Raw genomic sequence first — 17319 nt, 5'->3', positions numbered from 1 at the left:
AACTGGCCATAGTTCTGCCTTGGGCTCTGGTTCCAAGATTCCTGGATACAGCTTTTCACCTCCTAACCTTAGAGATTCTCTACTGGATAATGGGGCCAATGATCCCTTCAGGTAGTTGATGGGAAGATTAGATGAGATGTTATCTCCAAAGTAGCTTTGTACCCTGAAAGACTATCTGAGTAGATGTGAGCCAAGCAGAGGAGCAGGGGACATATCTAGTGACAGTGGACAGGGAAGCCCTACTTGGCCCAGACTAGTCAGTGGAGCCTCCAGTGAGAGTTTCTGAGTGCAGCGTGACTGGGACTGACCCCAGAGTCCATCTGCAGGCTTCCTCTGGCCAGCTAGCATGCCCGATGCATCTCTTTTGGCTGGTTTTGGCCCCTTTCCCAGAGAACTTGCCAGCCATAGAGAGATTATCTCCTAAAAATAGGGCTGGGCTTCACTGAGGTTGTTTTTCTCCCTTCCCCGTGATTTACCAGGGTGTTTGAGACACGAAGTCCCACCCTGGATTCCTGGAGACCATTAGAAAGGGGACATTTGGATCAGCTTGTCTGGAGTAAGTCTAAGGGGCAAGGGTTATGGGTCTGTTTTGATGTAAGGTATGGGCCATGGCTTAATCTTGGGCCAGAGTGAGCCATGTAGGTCCCTGCTCCACCCCAATGGTATCCATCCAAGTGACTCCCATTCCTCCCACTCTGAAGATTCCCTGACATGGTCGCTCCTGAGTGTGGGAGCCTGCACAAGGACAAAAAGACTCCTCCCTGGACTTACTCTCCTGTGCCTGCCTTGCAGGTCCCTTCTGCACAGGTTCTGAGAACGGGGGAATCTCTGCTTACCCCAGGGTGCAGGAAGCTCATGCATAGGGACACAATTGTGCTTACACATGAACAAAGAACACGGACTCCTAGGAGTTTGACCTCCCATAGCAAAATGACCTTCTGGAAAGACAGGAATGACACCATCACAATTATCCATCCAGGATCTACAGCAGTGAGTGCTGGATGCCCAAGGAAATAGGCTACCTTGCTTTGGCCCCAAGATCTCACCACAAGTCCAAAATAGTGACCCTAGGTCCTTCTTCTCAGGAATCCCAATCCCCAGAGCCATTTTGTACAGCAGAAGACAAAGAGAGCATAGACATTTGGACTCAGGCACAGCAGTTCTCAGGGCCCTGCCCCGTTCATTCACTGAGGCTTTATTATTGGACGATGAGCTGCCATTCAGATCACTCCTGTGGGGATCCCATAAAGTCATTCAGGCTCCCAGAACACATGTAGTGACAGTGCCTCCACACCAGGGAGGTAGAAGGAGTTTTTACTCTGTAGTGGTCCCCACTGGATTTTGGGTACCAGAACTTTTCCCAGTGGGTTCACATGGGGCCAGAGGCCAAGCACTGAGTGTTCCTAAGTCACTCAGACAGTCGCCTTCAGGGGCATGCTGTCCGCTGGTTGATCCAGGTCCTTCTTTCTTGCCAAGGCCAGGTGGGTGAAGATGAGGATAAGGAAGAAGCCTGAGGGGCCCAAATAAATCAGCACTCAGAAGAGGGCTGTGGGACTTTTCCACTTGTAGGGACTCTACTTTTTTAAACCAGTATTAGTTCAATAAAGAGACAAAGTTTCCTAGACAGTGTACTCAAAGCTGAGCTGGGAGTCTAAAGGCTGAGGAGTGACTCCTAGAGCCTGGAGCACTCTGAGGACTTGGTCCAGGTAACACTTACCAGACCCTCACCTCACTGAGTCTTCCCCAACACTCCCCTTCTCTGTGGACAGTTAATGGCCAATGAGTTGTTCCCATAGGAGAAAGGCACATGACAGTACCAGCTAGGACCATGCTAGGGCCAGCAAAGCAAATGAGGAAAATCTTTAGGGCTCTAAAGAAATAAAGGAGGCTGAAAGAGTGGCTTGGACTAAAGGAACAGGGTGGAATGATTTGGTATCTGTCTTATCTCGTGTAAACGTGGACAAGTCATTTAACCTCTCTTGAGCCCTAGTGACCTCATTTGTAAAATGGGAGCACAGCAGATCCATCTCACAGGATGCAGAGAGAATTCGAGGTAAAAAACCCACCTCATGTGCAAGGCCTAAGGCCTAGCAGCACCAAATACTGTAATGGTAAATACCATTGTTGATTATGATGAGGATGACACCAGGGGATAAGTGCAAAAGATAGGAGGTTCTGCTTGCAGGCCTGGAGACACTATGGGAACAGGACATCCCTAACCACCCACCACCCTCCCTGCCCACAGGAACTCAGCTTCCATTACCTATGGCTGCCAGAGTGCCTACAAGGACACCCACTGCTGTCAGCTTCGTAGGCATGCCTTTCATGTGGCCCACCTTGCGCAGGCACTGCCCATCCACATTGCAACGACACACGATCACTGAAGGGAGACAGGAAGGTGAGAGGGATGGGGGAGGGCTCCCAGTGGCTTGAAGCCGCCTGGTTAGCCAGATAGCATACACACACACACACACACACACATACACACACACACGTATACATGCATGCATGTAGGTAAGTGTAAAGGTGTATGTGTGTGGTAGCAAGCACACAGGTATAGGGGCCTGGCCATAGATGGACATGTATGCACAGGTATATGCCATCTGTGTGAACAGCAGTGACTCCTACCCAACCCCTTCCTTCTGCATCTTAATGGATACACCATGCCAGCCTTGGCCCCAAACTTACCTCGGACCATGATCTGCCATGTCTGGGTATTGTGTTGAACAACCACTGGAACCATATGTTCACCTGGCTCCACCCAGTGCAGGGCCAGGGTGAGGTAGGCATGGGAATCTGTGGGGTTGTTGTAATGATTGAATCACTATCCTGGACAGGCCTGCTGGGGGTTGTTCTCTCTAGACACAACCCCATTCAATTTCACTTCTAAGTGATTCCCCCATTTCGCCTCCCCCTCCACCCCAGCTTGGTCACCGCTCTCTCCCTTCCCTCACCAAATACCATTGAAAGGCTGGAGACGCCAATCTCGCTGTACTGTGGGGTTGGGACCAAGTGCAAAGCTGTAGGGGCCGTGCCCACTGGACAGGTTGGAGTCCTCGCTGGGTCCACTGATGACCACGCCATAGTCCTGGCGGGGTGTGCAGAGATGTCGGGATGGCGTGGGGGCCAGAGACAGGGCCGGGATCGGAGGGGCCTTCAGGAAGTGGACCATGAGGGTGGCAGAGGTGCTCAGTCCTGGCTCATCTGTGTTGTTGGGGGGTGGGGTGAGCCTTGGAGTTCCTTAGCTGGTTCTTCCCCACACAGCCCATAAGTCACACTCTGGTGCCATCAGCCACTCTCCCTCCAATCCACCCCTCTCTTCATCCCATCATCCCCATGCAAGTCTCTTCCTCATAGCGGGCTTTACCTCTTCACTATCTAAGCAGCTGCCAGACTCACTTGCACCTTTCTGGATGCCAAGTCTGGCTTCAGTGCCATCCTGCTACTGAACCAGAGCCCAGAAATGTGGCAAAGCCCTGCCCATGGAGGGGTGCTCCTCCTGACCCATGACCAGGAACCTCCGGACACCCTCCCAACAATTCCCTCCCAGAACCAGTTCATTCTATCCAAACAACATTCATAATTCTTCACACCTGGCCTTAGCATGCTATTTGGCTCATCTCTCAGCAAATCTTCCTTAGGTACAGCTTCTGGTCATCCTTCCTCCCCCAACACCCATCCCAGTACTCTCTCCTTTAGCTTGTTTTTGAAGCTAACACCCTAAGACACCTACTAGGGGTTGAGGGGAAGGATTAGAGGATTTCAAGGTCAGGCCAGAGGAGTGGTGAGAGAAAAGAAGCAGAAGCCAGGCATGCTCACTTTGGAGTAAACCCATCTCAGTAAGGGAGAATGGCTCCCGCTTTCCATCCTTCTCTCCCACCAGGGGCTGAGGGAATGTCTGCAAGGGCCCAGGGAGTGGGGAGATGCATCCCTGCCCATCTGTCTGTCTGTTGGAGTTTTGCATAGGGAGCTATTTCCAAATGGAGTTCCTCTAACAGGTTCCACTGCTTCCTGCCCATACCTGTGTCCTCGGCCTCCACAAGCACTGTGTATGTGTCTCCAGGCCGGGCACCCTTCAGGGACTGGGCTGTGTGGACCTCTCCGGAGGCCTCTTTGATACAGAGCCAACCCTCTGAGTCATTGACCAGGGAGAACCTGAGGACCGGAGAAGGGGATGAGAATGAGACAGCACTGAGACTGCACATGGGATCTTGCTCAGAAATCCCAGGACTGTGTGGCCTGCTCCAGTTCCATGACTGTTAAGGAGTAGCCGGGGTGTCCATCCTCTCTCTGTATCTTTGAGGTATGTTGGGGGTAAGAGGCTTAAATGATAATACTGTGGGTAGTGGAGGAACTAGCAGAGTCCAGGGACTGCTTCATATTCACCCGTTCCCCAGGATCTGGCCAAGGGGCTTGGATAGGGTCACAGGTTGTGAACAGCCTTGTCTCTCCACCGCAATCTGAGTAGGAGACAGAGGAGGACATGGGCCTCCTTCCAAATAGAGAGACATTCTGAGCTCTCATGAGGTCTAAATGCCCCTATTATGTCTTTCCCAATTCCCGCAGCCCTGATCCACCCCCATGCTCCCCTACCCCCGTGTCCCAGGAGTCACAACCTTGACCTTATCAATTGCTTGAGAGATAGTTCAAACCATAGATAATATGAGCCCACTCTGAGGCCTGAGATTCATCCCTGGAGGAGTAGAAGAGATCTAGCCCAGGTAAGAGGCCAGGCTTATGGCTCACCTGAGAGGTCTGCTCCTGGGGTATGAGGACTGGATGGTCAGCAGGAGGGAACCGGCTGGGGTGCTGACTGGGACATTAGCCTCATAGCTCTCCTGGTCCAGCTTGAGGGGGGGTATCACTCTTTCCACCAGCACAGTGACAGTGGCCGTGGATGCGGGTCCTGGGCCAGGGCCCACAAGTTCTTCCACATTTCGCACTACCACCACCACCTCATGATGAGGAGCTGTCTCATAGCTGAGGTTCTGGAACCAGTGAATTCTGGGTCACTGTGTGGGCTGGGGTGTGTGTATGTGCACGCGTGTGTGGGCACAGGCACATATCCCTTTCCTATCATCCAGATCCTTACCTTGCGGAGTCTCAGTTGGACATGACTAGAATCTGGCTCTCCATCCAAGCCAAAGATCCCTTCTGGGTCTCCCGCCTCAATGGCAAAGTCCATGAGACGGAAGGCAGGCTCGAGATCAGCATCAGTGGCCATGAGCGTGGCCACCAGGGTCCCGGGTTCCGCATCCTCAGGGAGGTTCACAGGCCCAATCTGGAGAGATGGTGACAGCTATTGAGACCCACCAGCACCCTTCCCAAGTTATCCCTTTGCTTCCACATACCTGGGAAGTGGTGAATTCAGGAGCATGGTCATTGATGTCCATGACTGAGACTTCAACTTCACATGTGCTGCTGAGGCCTGAAGCATGGGAGGTCTTATGGTGAGGCCCAATAGGAACAGAAGGTGGGGAGCCCAGGTCGCCATCAAGACACTTACCACCCTCTGCTCCTGCCAGGTCAGTGGCCAGCACTTGAAGCCGAATGTTCTGGCCAGCTTGGAGTGGGATAGTCCCCAATGTGATACTTCCTGAAGTGGGATCCAGCTGAAAGGTTCTCTCTTCCGTCTCCTCCTCGGGCTCAGGGCTCAGCAGCCGATATACAATGTGAGAGTTGGGAGAGCCAGGGGCATCTGCATCCTCTGCTGACAGCTTAATCACTTCAGTACCTACAAAACAGCATCCAATTGGGTGGAACCATGGTCAGCCTACAGGCCTTGCCCTACCTGCTTTTCTTTTTGTACAAAACTGAACTTGAGCTTATGTCTGTGTATGTATGTGAGTTGGAGAAGAACTTAGAGATAGGGACCTAAAGGTTAGACCTCCATCCAAGAGATGCAAGATGAGATGGTTTGTAGGGACTCCATTCTTCCCTCAGCCTGACAATTCCTATAGCCCACCTGGGGGGCTGAGTTCAGGGATGCTGATTGAAGGACCATGAGGGGAGCAAACAGGTGCGTTGTCGTTCTCATCCATCACCACCACACGCAACTCCAGGGGTTCTGTGTAGTCCTCACCACGGGAATTCTGAGCTCGCACCTGGAGCAGGTACTGTAAGGGGCATTGAGGGGAGGGGCTTCAGGTCAGGACCACGGGCAGCTCCAGCCTGGAGCTTCTAGATGGTTAGCTCCAGCTCTTCTAGGCTTTCTCCCACTGCCTCAGCAGCTGGGAAGGATATCACACTCCCAAAAGCCAACCAAACAGTGACTAAGCAGCCTCCAGCCTCCCCCTCTGGCATCCCTCTCACCTCACCTCAGCTTGGGCCTCCCGGTCCAGCTCCCTGGTCACACGGATCTCCCCCTCTGCATCCACACTGAAAGGCCCAGGAGGCTGGCTGTCCAGGTAATAGTGCACATTCCCTCCACTCCAGTGAACCTAGGAGGCAGGCACAGAGTGAAAGCATTTGTGGTTAGGGGGCAGAAATGACCTATGTGCACACTTAACCCACAACTGATTTCCAGACAAGAAATCTGGACTCTAACTACTGAATTGCTGCCCTCCATGTCCCTGGAGTCCAGGTAGGGTCTTTTCATTTAGGGTACTTGTGACAACTTTACAGCAAGCAGCTTTGTCCTGGTCCAAGCCTGAGTTCTGACACAGTGCCTGAATGACCACGTTGTTTTATTTTCTGCCCTCTCAGGCTGAAACTGACCCTTGGGCATTCCTAGATTAGGCCTGAGACATTCCGGGCCTGGGTGACAATCCCCATGGCAGCAAGAAGTGGCAGCTGTTTTCCTGAAGAAGCAAAAGCCTGGGGCAAGTACAGTAGATAAGAATACAGAGCCACACCTGCCAGAGGATGGCAGGTAAGGGAATTTGGGAGTGGTGGAAAGAGCGATAGAAAGAGGAGAGGGAGTCAAGTTAGGTCCCAGACTCTCCTCCCAAGTGTCCAAGAGTCTCAGGCCAGCTGCCCCAGCTGCTTTAGCTGCTGATAGCCACTTACCTGGGCAATTCGGTGTGGATATGGGACTTTGAGGTTCTCCACCAGGTGAATAGGCTCTACGGGCACCCAGGTGTTCTCTAGTATGGAGATCTCTACAGTAGCGGTGGCCTGGTGGCCTGTGGCCTGGTCACCCATGTCCTTGACCTGTACCAAGAGCTGGTAGGATGCTTCTAGGGCATGGTCTAGGCTGGAGCTTCCTAAAAGAGATAGGGTAGTCAGCTGAATATGGAACCAGGAGCAAGGCCTAGTGCATCCTTCTCAGCAGGTGCCACATATGAAGCCACACATAAGGCAGGTGTTCTTGAGACTCTAGATTAAGGGATGGTAGGGTCTTTTAAAACCATCATAAGCATCCACCCAAGACCTGAAAGCTTGCAATGCCATTTCTATAGCTCCCCACATATTGGCAAACTGGAGGGAGAGATGGATTACCAGAATGGAAGATGAGTAGATGATTGGGTGGATGGATTGATGGATTGTTAATGATGTGGATGGATGGGGGGGTGGGGCAGGTAGATGGGATAGCATGTGGAAAAATGAGTGCTGGACAGATGGACTGAATGCATGGTTGCGGATTAGTTGGATGAAAGGATGTTAGTTGGGTTGCGGTATAGTCCAGTTGTCTTTTTATCCTCAGCCTATGCCTTTGGTCTGAACTCCCACATTCAGGTCCCTTCTGTTATCAATCCTCTGGCCATTCCTATGAGATCTACAGAGAGTGGAGATGAGTCACTTCATCCACCCTATTTCCTAACTCTCCAGGCATGGCCTCTACTTACAATGCTGGTTCCTCCTCCTTCATCTCAGCTCCAGCCCATCCATCCCTTACAGCTCAGAGACACCCCCTACCCCTCTCTCCACCATCCCAGCTTAGCTCACCCTCAGAGCTGAGTGCCAGAGCTCCCAGCTGAGGCTCCAGTAGGAACAAGTCTGGCGAAGGTTGGGCTGGGGCCTGGCTCAGGATGTGGAATCGAAGGTCTGAGTTGGCAGTTCCTGGTTCATCCCCATCAGTCGCCTCAAGGAAGAGGAAGGGGACACCTGGTGTGTGGTAGGGAGGTAAACTGTAATGGAGGGTAGGATAGGGAGTGTTCTATGCCCACCCCTTTCCTTCTGGTCCTTCCTTCCCTATCCATTGTCATGCCAGATTCTGGGGGTGAGCCCCCATATTCCTTCCCACTTCTTAGATGATGGTTGATGGTATCCTCAGTTAGATGGGAGTGTATAGGATGGGATAGAGCTGGGGAGGAACAGCTTAGACTCTGTCTGTCCTGTCCCCCATCAGTGGCCACCTGACCTTGCTGCAAGATGGTTGCCCTTGTCTCTCACCAGGCCTGGTGCCCTGGCTCAGCTGAGCTCTGTAGACAGTCTGGGAGAAGTGAGGCACCTGGTCATTCTCATCCTTCACAAGCACAATTATAGGCTGTGGGCCCCACAAGATACGTCCATCATCAGACTCCAAGGTGACCTGGCAGGAGAGAGTAGTCAGTGCCCAGCCCTGCCTTGCCTCCTGTCCCCTGTACCTCATCTGGCCATACCTGTAGTTGGTACTCTGCCTTTTCTTCTCGGTCTAGGGCTCTGGTTGCTAACAGGAAGCCAGAATCTGGATCCACAGCAAAAGGGGCTTCCGCTGCCACATCTAAGCTCTCTGACAGCACAATGTGGCTTCCAGCCTCTTTGGGGGGCAGTGGTAGCTGGTGGGTAAGAACAGGCAAAGTGAGTAGGGGCCAGACTTAGATATGTCTCGTATACCTAACAACCCCATTCTATACATGGGAAAGCTGGGCCTCAGAAGGGGGTTGGCACTTGCCTGAGGCCATCCAGCAAGTAATTAATGGGAGTAAAAGCCAGAGCTTTCTGCTTTACCTGACGCTCTACATATTCCCTATCCCTCTTTCTAAAGTTGGAACAGTGCTCTCTCTCTCTCTCTCTCTCTCTCTCTCTCTCTCTCTCTCTCTCTCTCTCTCTTTCTGTATGTGTGTGTACTGAAGTCAGGATCTGCAAACTATCCCTTAGCTTTTTTGCTTAAGTCTAGCCACATCGCCACTTCCTGACTTTTTACAGCCTTTCCTGCTTGGGCTGACTTCAATCCTGAGTAGCTAGAATTATAGGCATGAACCATTGGCACTCAGCTTTTTTCTTTCTTTCTTTCTATTTTTTTTTTTTTTTTTTACTACTGGATCTCTTTGTGTAGCCCAGACTGGCTTTTACTTCCTGTCTCAGCCTCCTGGATTACAAATGTGTGTCGCCACACTGAGCACCAATATTTCATTATGAACTTCTCTAGAACTAACATCTTGTTATTCGTGCTATAATACATACTCTCTGGGAAGGAGGGTCCAAAAGAGAGTCAAAGTAAGCAAGAAGAGCGGGACGGGAGCTAAGAGGAGGACGTGGGAGAGTGGGACTTGGGGATTACTCACTTGGCTCTTAGGCTCACCTTGACCAGGTACAAAGGGAAACTTCCACCATAGTTTTCAGGGACTTCCACATACAGCTCTGCAGCCTGGGCCTCAGCCTGTGGAAAAATTCTACATTGTCCCAGGCTCTATCTTCCTGTTGGGACGTGATAGGAAAGGAAATTTCTGCCCTTTTCCCTAGGCCTGGTCACACCTCCATCCATCTACTCTCTGGCCTTTGACCTCCTGTTTGGATGGCAGTCCTTCAGTCCTAGTTCTGAATCTCTACCCTTCCCCTATTGCCATGGTTAATATAATTGGTCCAGGTAAAGTTGGAAACAAAGTTGCCCACCACCCCTAGGTACCAGGACCTGAAGTAGAAGGGCAGGGCCCAGCTTACCTGGGAAGTGGAGAGACAAAGCAGCCACAGCCAGGCAAGGGCCATAATCAGGATGGGCCTGGGGGATGTGGAAGTGAAAATCCAGCCCAGATGGATGGCAAGAGGGGTTCCATCCCATAAACACAGGCAGAGAGATCTTCTGTAGGTCTGCATCCTCTTCCTCCCCTAAAGGTGGAAGCTCCCTGTTTCAGGCAGAAAAATATTCAGCTTCTCAGCCAGGCTTAGTAAGGCCTCCAGGTCCACTCACCGGGACTCTCAGCTCTTGACCCCACAAAGTCTTTTTTAAGAGTCCCACCTCCAAAACCATGTCTCCTTCCTGTGGTAGCCTCCCTATCTTATAAATCCCAAAGTCATCATTTTCCAATAGCTCCCCCAAGTCATAAATAGAGGAAACTGGAGAGACCACTCTGGGGGTAATTTCTTGTAATGGCATGTTGTAGGCAAATCCGGAAGGGCAGGGCCTGGCCAAGGTCACAGAGGACTTGAGTACAAGAGGGTTGCTCTTGGAATGCAGGACTCCTGACTCTGGCTTGGGGATTGTCCTATTCCCAACTGCAACCTTCAAGGAGGATTTCCCCCTAGATAGGAATTCTGCCCTCATCTTGGCATTTTCCAACTCTTAGCATATGCTGAGCACACAGAGCATCGACAAACATCCAAGATGGATCACTGGGAATTATTCTCAGACAAAAAGAGAACAGTGTCTCCTTACCCTCCACCCTGTTCTCAGCCCAGTCCACCCATGCCCTCTGGGCCCCTCACCCAATGGTGCCAAAGGCGACTCCCTGGGTCCAGCTGCCAGGAAAGAGGGTTCGTTCTCCAAGGAGTTCTGGCAGGCTGGGCTGGGTGGGGCAGAGCAAGGCGGACCCTTGAGCAGGTAGGCGGTCCAGGCATGCTTGGTCAGGAGTGGAAAACGCCACTGGGTCCACAGCAGCAGGTCTGGCTCCACCTGGTCCCCCTCCTTCCCAAGTTACTCATTGACTTTGAAAAGCTAGGACTGCTCAGTGGCCGTGACTGCCAGCCCCGGGAGGTGGGCAGACCATCCGCCTAGCTCTCCCCCAATCCGACACAGTCCAGTGGGCACTCCTTGGCCCTCTGGGCTTGAACACGACTTCTTTTTCTGTGACTCCAGACTTGGTTTCATTTCTCCCCTGTGGGCCCAGGTCTGCAGTTGCACCTTGCACCTGCTGTTCCTTATACCTGGAATGCCCTTCCTATTCACCTTCCATCAGTGTGGTAAGTACCTACTCAGGCTTCAGTGCTCAGCTCAAAAAGATCTTATGGTCACAGACTAGACTGGAGGCCCTTCTGGTAATACTCCCATCTCCCACCATGTGCTGCTTCTACCCATGCACAGAGGGCACAGACTTGTCTTCCATTCATTAGGATTAGGGTTCCAGCCATGACCTGGTCCTCGCCCTCCTCCAGCAGCAGCCAACTGGTTCATAGAGAACTAAGACAAGGGCTTTAGGTTGCACGTTAAGGGCACATGAGAAATGTATGACTGAAGTGGATATTAGGGGTAGAGAGCATCCACCAGTGGGACCGATGGGTATAGGGGACAGAGGCTGCTGTCCCCTGAACTCCCCTGAACTTTCCTATGTCCTTACACTGGCCTCGGTAACATGGACAAGGCTGGAACAATAGACTGCCCCATGCATCTAAGTAGGAAGGAGATTGAGCCAGCTCAAGTGAACTTTGAGAGAGAGATAGGACCAGGGTGGTCCTTGCTTCAGTGATCTGGGAATACTAGACAAGGAGAGAAGCTGGAAAGATCCCAATCTCCTGTTCCTCCTTGCCCTTGGAGATTTCTGGGGTTTCCATCAAGGCCTTCTCTGGTTAGCTTCTGGAAGCTGGGCAGGAACTCCCTAGCTGCTTCTGATTGGTCAGAAGCTGGACATCTATCTTCGGGTCACTTGGGCATCCAGCCTGAGTCTGGGCTATGTGGAGATGTTGAAGGAGGTCTCATGTTACCTAGTTTATTACATACATTATACATTACATTTAGACCTGGGAACAGCGGATCTCCACACACCTCAAAATATGTTGAAGGGAATGGAGGAAGCAACAGCAGCTTTGAGTAATTAATACTTCTCTGGAGAAATGTGGGGAACTCTTAGAGACCCCCCTACCCACACACTGAGGAGCTGCCCCTCAGACCTCTTTTTGCCTTCAACAAGTTGCAGCCAGGGTTCTAGCCAGGCCTCAAGGAACTGTGGAATGAATAGATGGAACTCATCAAGAAATCTATGGACTCTTGTCTCCAGGCTTTGGAGAGAAGCAGATCTCTATGCTAGCCCACACTCAGCCACTTCCTACCCATTACCAAAGTTTGTAGAACCATGTGCAATGGTCCTCTTTATCTTTTAGAGATGCTAAAGACTCCCCACTGGATGGATGCCTGGAACCACACTAAACCATAAGTGTGTGTGTGTGCGTGTGTACCTATGTATACACACCTGTATGCATTTGCCTTTTCACTTAAAGGAAGCACCTTACTGCTCTTCTCTTTGGCATAATGGAATTGCCAGCATCACTACTCTTGTACCTTAGTCGGGGGGGGGCATCATTAACTAAAATAAATGTTGCACGATGACTAGTACTGTGATCCGAGGACAATTGATCTGATCATTAACATGGTTTCCTGGTGACTAATGTAGCATAGGCAGCGTGGATCCTCTGGACAAAGCATGATTAATATCCTGAGGGCTAGATGGCTTGAAATTTCATCATGCTATTTAGAACAAGTGCAATTCAGAACTAAGGAAGTTTTATTCCTGGAATTTTCCATTTAGTATTTTTACAATGCCATCAACCAAAGGTAATGGAAACTACAGAAAGTGATGTGATAGCTAAGAGGACACTACCGCATGTTAATTCCCATGCAGGTTCACATGTGGAGGAGGGTGAGTGAGCCCTGGGTTCCTTTTCCTGGGCATAGGTGCATCCAGCTATAAGCACACTGGGAGCCATAAGCATACTAGGACAAATTCGTACCCAAATGCAAGACCTCATATTCCAAGGACTACAGGGAGGACTGCAGAGAGCTGTTTTTATTACAATTAAGTTAGCCAATGCTGGCCTGGTCACTCAGAGGAAAGAACAGTAAACAGTCGACAATGTCAGACCCCAGAGCAGAATGGTCTGAATAATGTCATGGGAAAGGTTTTGTCTCCTTCTGCTCCTTGGATTTCCCAAGCCTGAAGTCCCCACCCTCTCATCTGTCAATCAAGGTCTTAGGGTATGGGGGCCTGGAGTCCCTGTGTCTTAACTTCAGAGAACCTTCCTGTTGCTATAACCCGGAGATGGAAGAAACATAGTCAATAGTCCCAGCATGTCAAGAAATATTCTTTATTACAAAAAAAAATTGCATGTAAACAAATAGCAACTGAATTGAACAGCCTCTCTCCAGGACATGCATACCTGTAAAGAGGAAGGCAGAGTCCTGTCCCCACACACAGGCCTGCCAAGGGCTGGGCTCAGCCTGCTTCTGGGATACGCACATGGGCCTGCATGTGCATCTCCATGGGCCCAGCCCTTATGGGCCACCAAAAGACACACCTCCCAGACCAAGCACTGTCTGTCCATGACCATGAGTTGGGGCATGCCCAGCTGGCAGTTCTGAGGGGCATAAAAGGTGGGCCAGCCCTGAAGCACCTAAGGCAGTTGGCTGGGCCAACCTCTCAGCCCATCCATCTATCTTCCCACTGTAGTGGGAATCCACAGGGCCTTAGAGAACTGAGAGGTCATGGCAAGACTTGGACTTGGCGCGGAAGGCCATCTTGCGACTGTTGCGTGCTACGATGCGACCTAGGAAGCGCTTTGCCTTCTTTCCAAGACTCTCCCGCCGCCGGGCACCAGCCTGCCTTCGTGCGTTATCCTCTTTGCTGTCTCTGCGCAGCCGTATCTGACGCACAACACCCTCAAACAGCGCTTGGACGTTGTGATGCAATGCCGCTGACGTCTCTATGAACTTGCAGTCAAAGACCACTGCGCAGGCCCGGCCCTCTGGTGTGGTGAGAGACAGACATGTTTCAATACACAAAGAGTGGGTAGAGTCGGGGGGGGGGGAGCCCACCCAAATTCTGTCCACCTCAGGAAGCTACCACCCAGGAATCCTCCCAGAAAAGGGAAAGTTCTGGGTTCTCTGAAGAAACAAAAGACCCCATTCTTCCTTTGGGGCACCCTAGAGGCAGAATGTGCCTTCAATGTAAGGAGCATCCAAAATGGTAGCCCACAGGAAAAGACATTCATTTACTTGAAGCCTGATATTTAAACAGAAGTATCACAATAGTAAACCAAGGAAATGGGCACTTTTCTGGACAGTTAGTGTTTTATGATTTAATGTTATATTCTGATGAATGACTCAGTAAACTGGAGGGAAGGCAATGTCATGAAGTCACTGTCAGCTAGCTTCCTCTGAGGTGTTCAGTGATAGGGACCACAGAGAAAAATGCTAAGCCTGAGGGGAAAGAACCAAGCTCACTGCAGGACTGGTCCCAAACCAGCCTGAATCAAGCCCTGACCTTCTGGCTTGGTTCCTTCTACTTCCCTCCATCTACCCCATACACACACCTGCCAAGACAGAGTCAAATGAGCGGTATGGGAAAGGGCCCACAGGTGCCTTAGCTCCCCTTGGAGATCTGGTTCTCTTCCTAGCTCTCTCAGACCTCTGGGAGCAAGCCTTACAGATTGGGTAGTCTCCCTCTCTCCCTCCCCCCCCCCCCAACCTCCTCTCTCCTCTCTCCTCTCTTCTCTCTCCCTCTCAAGTTTTCTTCCTGAACATTTTTAGCCACTGATGATCCCCAGGGACTTAAGTGGAGCCAAGACTGACTGGCCCACAGCCCAGTCCGAATCTCCCTCCCTTTTCTGACCCGCTGCCTGCTCACCGTCCACGGAGACCTCACGAGAGCGCACTAAGTCACTCTTGTTGCCCACGAGGATGATGGGCACATCGTCTGTCTGCCGTGCCCTCCGTAGCTGGACCCGAAGTTCTGAGGCCTTCTCAAAACTTCCCTTGTCGGTTATCGAGTACACAATGACATATGCATCCCCCATGGCCATGCAGTGGCCAGGCAGCCAGTGACCCCCATCCTGAAGAACACACACACACACAAATACACACAGTTACCCAGCAGTTTCCCACACTCCTACCAGGAGCCTCTCGCCGACCCCAGCCATCCCTCCCGTGCCTGCCCAGCCTCTCAGCCTGCATCCTACCTGCTCCCAAATATCATAGACCATGAGTGATGCTTCTTCGCCATCCACCATGATGGAACGGTCATATGTGTGCCCTAGGCAGGAAGGTATAAGCCAGGTTACCGACTGACTGTTCAAAGCCCCCCAGTATGCAGTTTCCTGCGGTGGCCACACTCGACCACTTCTTCCCAGAGCCCTCCTAACTCTTCTCTACTTGAAGAAAGCTGCTAAGGGCAACAGAATGGACAAGACTAGGAGCTGGGAATGGTGGGTGATCTGCCTGACCTCTACCTATGTCCCCAACATGGGCCAACATCCTGAGTGTCCACATCCGTGCTCTCTGCCATTGGCTTGCTGCCTAGGCTGGGGCTCTTTGTGATCACCATAGCTGAAATTAGCATAGTGACTGTCACACACCCTCGGGGTACCTGGCTAACCTAAGGCTCTTCTTAGAAACTCCCTCTAGTTATCTTTCTACCAACTCTGGCATGAAGAAGTGCCCTGCCCTGGTGCCACAGAGAAGTCATATCCAAACCTTGGGTCTTCTATGGTGGGCACTTCTTCCCTACCAAGGGCTGGCCCGTGGCCGAGGGGGAGGAGGGAGGTTGGAGGCGGCTCTTCTCCCTTAACTTTCCCATCTTGAAGTGAGAAGATAGAGGTAGGGTTCTCAGTACTGGTAGAGTCCCATAGTATTTGCAGCTTGTTAGTTGTGGGTCCCGCGGGTCCCCCCTCCCCACTGAGCCGCGCCCTCCTCCTCTCACCTGCGGCCTCGGCTTCGGGCCCGTCCTCCACGCCGCCGAAGATGCGCGCCAGGGCGCTCTTGCCCACGCCCGGCGCCCCCAGCAGCAGCACCTTGTACACGCCCTCGTCCGAGCCGCTGCCGCCCGAGCTGAGCGAGTCGGAGGAGCCCTCGGGCCAGTCCAGCCTCCGGCCCTGGGTCGCCGTCCCGGCGGCCGCCCCGGCCGGGGCGCCCGGAGCCAGCGCCGCCTGCAGGTCGCGCTCGTCCACCGGCATGCTCCGGCGATGCAGCGGGGGCGCCGGGCCCCAGGGGGTGCTGCCCCGACGGCGCTCGCGCTCCCGGCCCGCGCCGCGGCTGCCCCCGGCTCCGCCGCCGCCGTTCAGGGTCATCGCGTCCGACGCCGCCGTCTGCAGGACCAGGAACCAACCGGGGTGGCCGCGGGAGCCTCAGGTGGAAGGTGCTTGGTCCAGAGAAGTGGGATCCGGAGTCAGCCAGGACGCTGGGCCACAACCCACTCCCAGCCACGAGGGTCTCGGCGCCTCAACGCCTGGCCCGCCCACCCGCAACCCAGCCGACGCGCCCCACCCCGCCCCGCCAGGACACTCACCCACTCGTGCGCGGACACGGTTAGGACCAGGGCGGGGCTCCGGCGCAGGCCACTGGGGCTCAGGTGCACCCCACTCGCGGACCCTCGGACCCTCGGGGCGGCTGCAGTCCTCAGCCCGCACTGGGTCTGCGATTCCCGAGCCGCCTATTTAAGCCTCCGCCCGCCCCCGTCCCCGCCCCCGCCCCCGCTCCCGCCCCCGCTCCCAGCCCGAAGCTGCGGGGCTGAGGTGTCCACCCCGCGGGGAATCCCCCACCTTCAGTCAAGGGCTTCGCACCCCCGGAGAGACCCCTCCACCCGCCAGGGGCGGGCCAGGCAGTTTCTTAGGACTGGGTGTGTGAGAGAGGGAAGGAGGGAGGGAGGGAGGAAGGGAGGGAGGAGGAGGAAGGGGAGAAGGGGTGTGCGTGTGCGTGTATGTGTGTGTGTGTGTGTGTGTAAGGGGTTGGTGGACATGGCTGAGGAGGCCGGCTAGACCAGCCAAGTGCAACTCCTCCCTGGGGAAAAATGAGGTCTGGCCCTTTAAAGTGAATTCTCCCTCCCTGTGCTTCATCTTGGCCTGTGGACCAGTTATGGACTGGACGGATTCTCAGACCCCGACCCCCACTCCTCACAGGCCTGTGCAAGCGCTAGAATTTATTAGAGTTCCTAAATCATTTCTAGAGTTCCTAAAGATTCCACACTGAATCCTTCTCACACTTTCCGGAGAGTTGAAGACTGTCAGTGATAAGACTATCTTTCAGGATGAAAGTTGGTGGTGCCTGTGAATCCCCGGGGACCAGTACTGGGCTGCTGAGGAGGGACCAGGAGGACCCTCTGCTAGTGCCTAGCAGGCAGGATCGCATGCTTCAATCCTAGAGAGAAAACACAGGCCCAGAGAAGGGAGAAGGTGAACTCAGTCCCAACTCTACCTTCCAGCACTGGCCAAGCAACTGCCAGCAACTCTGCTAAAAATACCTGCCCCTGGCTCTGGCCC

At 53.0% G+C, this 17319-nt stretch overlaps 2 protein-coding genes across 4 annotated transcripts; both read right to left on the bottom strand.

Annotated features, from left to right (window-relative positions):
- Window positions 1-1156: 1156 nt before the first annotated feature.
- On the bottom strand, window positions 1157-10703 carry Cdh16 (cadherin 16). Of its 3 annotated transcripts, none has more exons than XM_048355380.1 (18): window positions 10571-10703; window positions 9805-9986; window positions 9446-9523; window positions 8544-8699; window positions 8335-8473; window positions 7888-8046; window positions 7009-7205; window positions 6318-6440; window positions 5966-6116; window positions 5507-5734; window positions 5352-5428; window positions 5093-5281; window positions 4747-4988; window positions 4022-4155; window positions 2962-3204; window positions 2689-2796; window positions 2264-2380; window positions 1157-1510 (listed from the first exon to the last, which is right to left on the bottom strand). In XM_048355380.1, the coding sequence occupies exons 2-18, from the start codon at window positions 9955-9957 to the stop codon at window positions 1413-1415; spliced, it is 2592 nt and encodes an 863-aa protein (XP_048211337.1). In that variant the 5' UTR covers window positions 9958-9986; window positions 10571-10703; the 3' UTR covers window positions 1157-1412. The 3 variants fall into 3 exon arrangements, with proteins under 3 accessions (XP_048211337.1, XP_048211335.1, XP_048211336.1); XM_048355378.1 differs by having other exon boundaries at window positions 10567-10702; XM_048355379.1 differs by having other exon boundaries at window positions 10517-10604.
- A 2430-nt stretch (window positions 10704-13133) lies between these two features.
- Rrad (RRAD, Ras related glycolysis inhibitor and calcium channel regulator) lies at window positions 13134-16520 on the bottom strand. The gene is made up of 5 exons (XM_048355407.1): window positions 16350-16520; window positions 15765-16202; window positions 15025-15098; window positions 14694-14898; window positions 13134-13812 (listed from the first exon to the last, which is right to left on the bottom strand). The coding sequence occupies exons 2-5, from the start codon at window positions 16129-16131 to the stop codon at window positions 13535-13537; spliced, it is 924 nt and encodes a 307-aa protein (XP_048211364.1). The 5' UTR covers window positions 16132-16202; window positions 16350-16520; the 3' UTR covers window positions 13134-13534.
- Between the last annotated feature and the right edge of the window lie 799 nt (window positions 16521-17319).

The sequence above is a fragment of the Perognathus longimembris genome, chromosome 10 (assembly GCF_023159225.1).
Source record: "Perognathus longimembris pacificus isolate PPM17 chromosome 10, ASM2315922v1, whole genome shotgun sequence".
In the NCBI taxonomy this organism is placed as follows: Eukaryota; Metazoa; Chordata; class Mammalia; order Rodentia; family Heteromyidae; genus Perognathus; species Perognathus longimembris.
This window is presented reverse-complemented; position numbering and strand designations above follow the sequence as displayed.